We start from the raw sequence: 7,606 nt of genomic DNA on the forward strand, positions 1-7,606 counted from the left end.
CGATGATGTACATACAGTACCTACCTAGGTACGGAGTACATGGAGAACGAACATCCTCTTGTCTGCCACCGCCATAAGGGAAAAGAAAACATTTCTCGACGTTTGGCTGCTTGAATGGCTGTGAGAGGCAATTGTTTCAAGTCTCAATCACCATTAAGTTAGCTATTATGTCAAGTAAATGGAATTTTGTATACCTTAGGCACCCAGCATCCATCACACAAGCCAAGCTCTCGGTAGCTTTGAGAGCTTCGGCTCGGTGATGGGGACCTACCAGTTTTTCAGCTTGTAGATACCTACGGGATCAATTCGACCAGCTGTAGTATCATTCATTCTTCACCTAGAACTGCTCAGCAGTCTGTGTCAGCATGGCGGCCAACTTTTGGGAGTCGACTCAGCGTCGGAATTGGCTGTTTACTAAAGAGGAGCTGGCAGCCAGACGACAGCAACTGGAGAATGAGGACCCGTCCTTGGTGACCATGTATCCATTGCCTGAATGGAGACATTTATACAACTACTTCAACTACCGTGAGTCGCCAACTCTGTCTTTAATTTTAAAAGCTGGCCGAGAACCAGAATCCCTAACAGCCATCATGACTTCCCACAGAAATGCTCCGCCTCGCCAAAAACCTCTCGATCCGTCAACAAGCCATCGCTACAGCCCAGGTCTACATGAAGCGCTTCTACACGCGAGTTGAGATCCGAAGCACGAACCCAACTCTTGTTCTCGTTACCGCCGTGTACCTCGCCTGCAAGATGGAGGAGATGCCGCTTCACATACGCAACGTCTCGCTCGAGGCAAAGAAGGTCTGGCCAATGGAGACGCCGTCGCTCGAGATCGCAAAGATTGGCGAGTGCGAGTTCTGGCTCATATCCGAGATGAGCGCCCAGCTCATTGTCCACCAGCCCTACCGCACTCTCACTGCCTTGCAGCAGGACTTCCAGCTCGCTAACGACGACCACGTCCTGGCGGTATCTTTCCTCAACGATCACTTCATGACCGACTTACCACTTCTCTATGCCCCGCACACCATTGCGCTCGCTGCCATCATGCTGGCTCTTGTGCTTAGGTTGTCCAAGGCCTCAAGCAGCAATAGTGCCGCCGCCGGGCAGCAGGGAGGCGCACCGGCCGGCTCACTTGGAATCACTCTGGCACCTGGGCTATCCATGTTCCAGCAGGCCGTGGCGGCCAAAGCCATGACACCTGGCGGTAATAGTGGTTCCTCCGCAATGTCCTCTCCCATCCAGCAGAATCCACCGAACCAGCCTTACCAGCTCACGCCACAGCAGCAGGAGATGTTCCGCCAGCAGCAAATGCAGCAGCAGAACAGGCAATCGGAAACCCAGGCCAAGGACTCGCCGCAAAAGGAGAAGAGCAAACTCCAGCGCTTTGCCGCCTGGCTCTCGGAGAGCGGTGTCGACATCGAGGCCATGATCGACTGCACACAGGAGCTGATAGCGTTTTACGAATGTCAAGAGTCGTATAACGAACAGATCACCCGTGACCAGATCAACCGATTCGTCAAGGCTCGGGGTCTTTAGGGAGGCCTGAATTTCCAGGGCTTGCTCAAGTTCTCATACCTTTACCATGATTATGGTATGCGACTTGCTCATGATGGCCTGCCGCAGTTCCTTTTCCACCTGCTGGCATCCGGCTCTTGATGAAGAGGAGCTCTTTCTGGATATGTTTGCTCGTGCCTTTTAAGAGTTCAAGCTCTGGGCACAGCTCTATGCAACATAGGCTAGCCAGCTGGCCCTTCCTAGGTGACAAGCTCACCATCCCAGGGCCCTCTGGGCTCTGGGTTGGGTCTTGGCGATGTAGGTCCAGCTTGCCGCCATCCAGCGACTTCACCTCGATGCACATTTTTGAGTGGCAACGTGCCGATATGCTCTGAGACGAGGTATCCACGAGGAATACACATCTCGACATAAGTGAAGCGGTCTTGGATGGGAGTCCAGCTTGCACACGCCCGGCAGACAGGGCAGCTGACCTCAAATGACGACGGAGCCAGCGGTTCAGCACCGTGCCGTTTGCGCTTACCCGAGGATACCTGCCTACACTTAATTATGCGGCATTTTTTGGGCTCTAGATTCTGTACTAATTCTTTAGAGCGTGGTGGCCTGACAGTTCGTAGAATTGCGGTCACCGAGCGATGGTTGGGGCTCTGAGAATGGATGTGAGTGAGGTCATCCTGTCTTATGGAATAGCTTGTGATACAGATCGTAAAGTTTTGAATAGAGCGTTTCTACCCCATGAGTATTGCTTATGAGGCTTCTGTGACATTTTCGGTTTGTGTCAACCATTTGACGTCGCGTAGGATAGGTCAGCTTGAATAGACGAGAATATCTTTATATGTTAACTCAAATACCATGCAGTGTTAGCCATCATTGTATCCGTTGATTTGATATATCTTGTCTAATCAACACTTGGAACTTCCAGGCCAGTCCTAGTAGCAAGGAGGTAGACAAGACTGCTGTAGTAACCCTTCCCCCTTGTCATGTATTCTGGTTAACATGTGTTGACCGATCACCTAAGCAGTAGATACGCTTGGTTCTACGCTTGGAATCCAAGTTCATGCAGGCATACTGGTGAGCAAGATGATCTCGTTCTCTGGAAGTGAACAGTGAATGGCCAAGGTATATAGCTACCGAGTGCATTGTTCAAAAATATAATTGTAATATACATATGGAAACTGGAAGAACAAAGCCAGTGAAAACTTCAGCCCGAGTTCGACAAGAGAATATACTTAGATCAAGTTGTGCAAAAGGTCAAAAACATACAACACCGAGGATTCCCCAGTGGTCACCCACCTGAGTACTAGTTCGGCCCTCACTGGTTTGACTAGGGGAGAGCGGACGGGATCCCGTATATTCCAGTGGGTAGGGTCGTATGTGATAGTCATGAGATGCGCACAAAAATATCAGCTAACTGACTTACCGTTCGTTCCAAGAACGAAAACCGCTTCATCCCATCCTCACCAGTTTGATAACAAAGTTACTCCCCGAACCACAAAGCACACCGATGCTCATCATCCAAGAGAAATTCTACCGAACCTGCAGGTGCTCGCATGCCCTCGCCGCACCGCAACCAAACTGACACAAACATCACACCACAACTCGGTGTACGCTACGCCACAGTCGACTCAAGACGTGCTCCTCGAGCCCATTAACGACATGATGACTCATACTTATAAACCCCCCCATACCCTGCGGAATTTCTTTCCTGTGGGTTGAAAATCCTCAGCGCTATCATAACATGACCGACAGGGGAAAAGAGCAAGGAGGCAAACAGACCCAAAAAAAGACCTTCTGGCCAGTGCTGGATGACTGCGGTCATCATTACTAGGGTCTCCCGTCTCTTGGTTAACTGCCCATCCATACCGGGAACTCGGTCCGGGGACGAGTCCAACGTGTTTTTATTCGAGTATGTTGGGACAATCTTGGCTGCCTTTGCAACTGACGGGGGCGACGAAGGAGTCACGTCGTTTTTATCTCGGGAGCGTGGTTATTAGTGCCATTGCCATCTTTCAAAGTCTCCTGGACTATTTTAAGGTATTCATATAACTTATTCACTAACTATACAAATATAACTCTTTACATACAATGTGTTTATGTACATATGTGAACATGTAACTATGGCCTCCTGCAATTTAGGTTTTTACATGCGATACAATTCTGTTCTGGGAGAAACACCGAACAATATGAGAAATAAACAAAAACCACAATGAATTCACATAGCTTGTAACTTTGGATCTGTATATGTCTATCATAATGACATCGGAGTAAGTGACAAGATCATGCAGAAGACCTTACGTGAATATTATTTCACGTCTCAAATGAGTTTAATATAACAACATAGCTACATATATAATCCAGATAGAACCAACATCTGCATTCACCCATCTCGTAACGAAAAGAAAAAGAAAAGAAAGGCAATAAATTTAACTTACCTTCTAATTAGCAACATGACCACCACGTAGTACGATAATGATAATACCATTGTGATTCTACCAATGCTGTCATGCAAAAGTAAAATACAATTAACACATAAATAACTCTAAATTCTTTACGACAGTTATACCCTCAACCAGGCAGATGAGCATAACAACTAAACCGTGGCTTGCAAAACTTTGCTATTTACAGCTTATACGCCCAAAACATGCGCCCCGAACCAAGCATTTTTGTCACTATCATGCGGCTTCTGCCAGGTTACGGACCTCCCGCAGTGCCTCCTTATTAGACAAACACACAAGTGCTACTTTGTACATGTCACACAGCATATCACGATCTTTCAAGCAATTGAACAGAATAAAGTAGTGCCAATAAGACTCGTCGTTTGTGAAACCTAAACGCGTTACCCGAGATAAAACCACAGTTAAACCGCCGCCGGCTACCCAGGATACATGATCTTATTTGCAGGGAATCAATAAAAACAAGAGATGAGAATAACAAGAAAAAAATAAAGCACCAACTCCTTGTCCGCCCCAACCCGACACAATTGATCCCGGGGTGTTTTTTTGTGTCGGGGATATCCTCGCATCGACACACCAAAAGGAAATGTTCTTTGCCCACCCTTTGTCCAGTTATTTGTCCCGTATAATAGTAGTAGTGATCGAGAAAAGAAAGAAAAAAAACCAGGAGACAAAACATTAACACAGAAGCCAACCCGTCCCATGTATCTGACCAAAAGTAATACATGAAGCCGGCTTATAGAAGATGGTTTCCGAAAAAAAAAGGAGATAAAAAAAAGACGAACCCAACACCAGTGTCCCGCGCCATTGCGTAGGCCAAGAACACCATCTATTCGCAAAAGAATCTTTTCTCTTGTTGAACTCGTGACCCATGAAAAACACAATCCAATGTATCATGCTCAAAACAGCTCGCCACGCTCCTGTATGGGCAACAAAATGGGAATCGACCGTAAAAGATAAAAAAAAGACAAAGTCAAACCAATGAACTCCTGCCGTGCTGACGCCGATGCAAATAGTATTATCGATGAGAAGTATGCAATGATCCGTTTGAACGCCGGTTCGTAAAACAAAAAGCCGTCATCTTCCGGAGCGGGGTACTCCAGTACCGGGTGTATAATATTTCGAGAAGCCAAAGAAAGGTATCGATTATCTTCGTGTCGCTGAGGTAAATCGAATTTTCGCTGGGAAAATCAGAAGAGGAGGTGGTATGTCGAGCAAAGGTTTGTACAGGGTTGTGCTCCGGAGGATGTCGGAACACGGAGATGTTAAAAGAGTCGTTGGACCCTAAAAGCGATGATGCCCTGCCAGCCGAGGTGTGGTGGAGAAGTGAAAATCGATGCCTTGGAATTGTCAAGTCGGTACCCGCCAAGATGAACCAGCGTTTTTGATAAAGCGGTACGCCAAACGGTCATTGCAGAAAAAAAAAAGACTAATTGCAAACAACCGCGACGACAGTGAACAAGCAGCCTCGATCCCATTACAGGAGTGAGGAGAACTGCAGCGCACTACCATCGGCGACCAAGAGTCTGGTGCATCCTGGATCCGGGTGAAACTGAAGGCGGTGGGCTAGCCATGGTGATTCCGGTCAGGGGGTTGATGATCGGAATGGCATTGCGGGCGCGAGTGGCGGCAGGCTGGTGAAGCTTAAGGTTACCAGAGTGTTGGCTCTGGTAGGTTGGCGGGATGAAGGGCGGAGACGAAGAGTTGAGTGAGAAGCCCGACGCGACTTGTTGCGGCTGTTGCGTTGGTGAGTGGGCGGGAGAGTTGCTTGCCAAGGACGATCGCTCGGATGATGAGCTGTGGATGGAGACGAGCTGTTGAATGGTGAGTCAGCTTCAAGTCGCACACGATGCGCCAAAAGTCTTTGGCGACAAAAATTCATTCGCATCACAACTGCCAGGACCAATTACTCACATCGCTCTCAGTCAACAAACCAGGGCAAAACTCCATGTCGTCCTCGAGATCAAAAGATCGGCACGACTCGAACTTGTTGCGGAAGTTGTTGACTGCGACCGTCTCGGACAACTCCTTCATGCTTCGCACGCCCCTGAACTGTTTTTGCGAGTTTTGCGACACCGATAACCTCGGCGCCCTCCGAGTCCGCGGGCCATGATGGCTGTGGGAGACGGGACCAGGCGCCGACGGTGTAGGTTGTTGGCTGTGGGCATGAAATTGGTAGTAGGCAGACATGATTGGGTCGCTTGTGTTGTGCTACAATGCGATGTTTGATCGTTCGAAATTTGGAGTAATAAGCCGGAATGTTGTTTGTTATTGACGACAGACTATGCGGCTTTGAAAAAAAATGTTCTGCCTCGTTGGTGAAATGGCGGTGGCGAGTTGGAGAGTCGGTGAATCAAGTTGGTTGAGAACGGAGTGTGGGGTGGCCGTTGGTTTTATTGCAAGAGACCCGAGGTGGCTTGTCCGTAGTGCGGTATTAAGTCGGCTGCTAACAACACAAAAAAAAAAAAAGAAAACAAACAGCAATGTGACAGCGTTTGGTTATTGGCGAAAGTAAAAGATGGGTTATTTAGTGGCTGTATTTTCGTCGAATTGATTGATGTTTTGAGTTGGAAGATTGCTGTGATGTATCACGTATGGTGGAAAAAGGTAGAAGTATGGTGAGGTGAGGGCGAGTTAGGTTGAAGGTGGTAAATGTGATGCGAGACGGAAGTCGGTGAGTGAGGGAAAAGGTCGGAAAAAGAAATAAAAAGGGGAGGCGAGAGGGAGGGGGACCACCCTTCTGTACCAAAGCAGTGACAATGGGATGGGATTTTGTTGGACCGAATGAGCGGGCTCCATTCTTTCGTCTAGCGATGTTTTGGGGGGCGGGTGGGTGGCATACCCAAGGAAGGAAAAACGACTGGGGTACCGACGCAATCGCTCGTCCGCCAGATCCCTGTCGCACACTGCATCGTGACCACGCCGCCCGGCAGGGGATGCAGCGTGGCTCTGCCAATCAGAGATGGCGGCAACCCAAAAACCAGGCGGGCCTGGATCCACCCTCCGACCGCCTTCAACCCAGTTCAGCCAGTCTCGCGCTATCTGTTCGTTTTGCCACATTGGCTTTCTATGGACGAAAACAAGTGGGTCGTGAGCCCAAACCCGGATGTGGATAAGCGGCATTGAGGGTAATTTTGGTCACGGCCTTCTTGCGGATGGGTTTGCAGGACGGTCAAATTTGCACGCAGCTAACCAAGTCAGTTCAGCGAGAGAAACATCACCACACTGTGTGGACGGGAATTGTTGTCGCATTCACTCCAGGCAGGGCCTGGTCCGGACACGGCGATGGATGCTTCGTAGGCTTGGTGCCTGGGTTCAGCCTGTGTTTACTCTGTCGTTTGCGACAGGCACTGTTTATTTACTACTCCCCCTTTTTTATTTTTATTTTTATTTTATAATAGTTGCCATTCTTGAAGAGGCTGATAACCCTCAAATCGCTGATCTCACTTAGATAGTAGTACAGATGGGATCTAAGGTTGACGTGCCCCATGCTGCTTGATGCAATCTCACCCATAATTCCAGGGATGGAAATCACAACTGGAACTTCAATGCTGACCGGATCGTGGCTGAGGTTCAATGTAGTGGTGGGTATGATCAAGACCGACAGGCCGGCGGCGGGCGCAGATGCTGAGAAGGCA

At 48.7% G+C, this 7,606-nt stretch overlaps 2 protein-coding genes across 2 annotated transcripts; one reads left to right on the forward strand and one right to left on the reverse strand.

Annotated features, from left to right (window-relative positions):
* The first annotated feature begins 56 nt into the window (after nucleotides 1-56).
* Nucleotides 57-2,342, forward strand: PgNI_08171 (uncharacterized protein). The gene is made up of 2 exons (XM_031128170.1): nucleotides 57-525; nucleotides 605-2,342. Exons 1-2 carry the CDS (start codon nucleotides 366-368, stop codon nucleotides 1,537-1,539), a joined length of 1,095 nt encoding a protein of 364 aa, XP_030978457.1. The 5' UTR covers nucleotides 57-365; the 3' UTR covers nucleotides 1,540-2,342.
* Nucleotides 2,343-4,305: 1,963 nt separating this feature from the next.
* PgNI_08172 (uncharacterized protein) lies at nucleotides 4,306-6,691 on the reverse strand. Its single transcript, XM_031128171.1, has 2 exons — nucleotides 5,883-6,691; nucleotides 4,306-5,782 (listed from the first exon to the last, which is right to left on the reverse strand). Exons 1-2 carry the CDS (start codon nucleotides 6,156-6,158, stop codon nucleotides 5,474-5,476), a joined length of 585 nt encoding a protein of 194 aa, XP_030978869.1. The 5' UTR covers nucleotides 6,159-6,691; the 3' UTR covers nucleotides 4,306-5,473.
* Between the last annotated feature and the right edge of the window lie 915 nt (nucleotides 6,692-7,606).

This window comes from Pyricularia grisea (assembly GCF_004355905.1).
Source record: "Pyricularia grisea strain NI907 chromosome V map unlocalized Pyricularia_grisea_NI907_Scaffold_6, whole genome shotgun sequence".
NCBI classification, from domain to species: Eukaryota; Fungi; Ascomycota; class Sordariomycetes; order Magnaporthales; family Pyriculariaceae; genus Pyricularia; species Pyricularia grisea.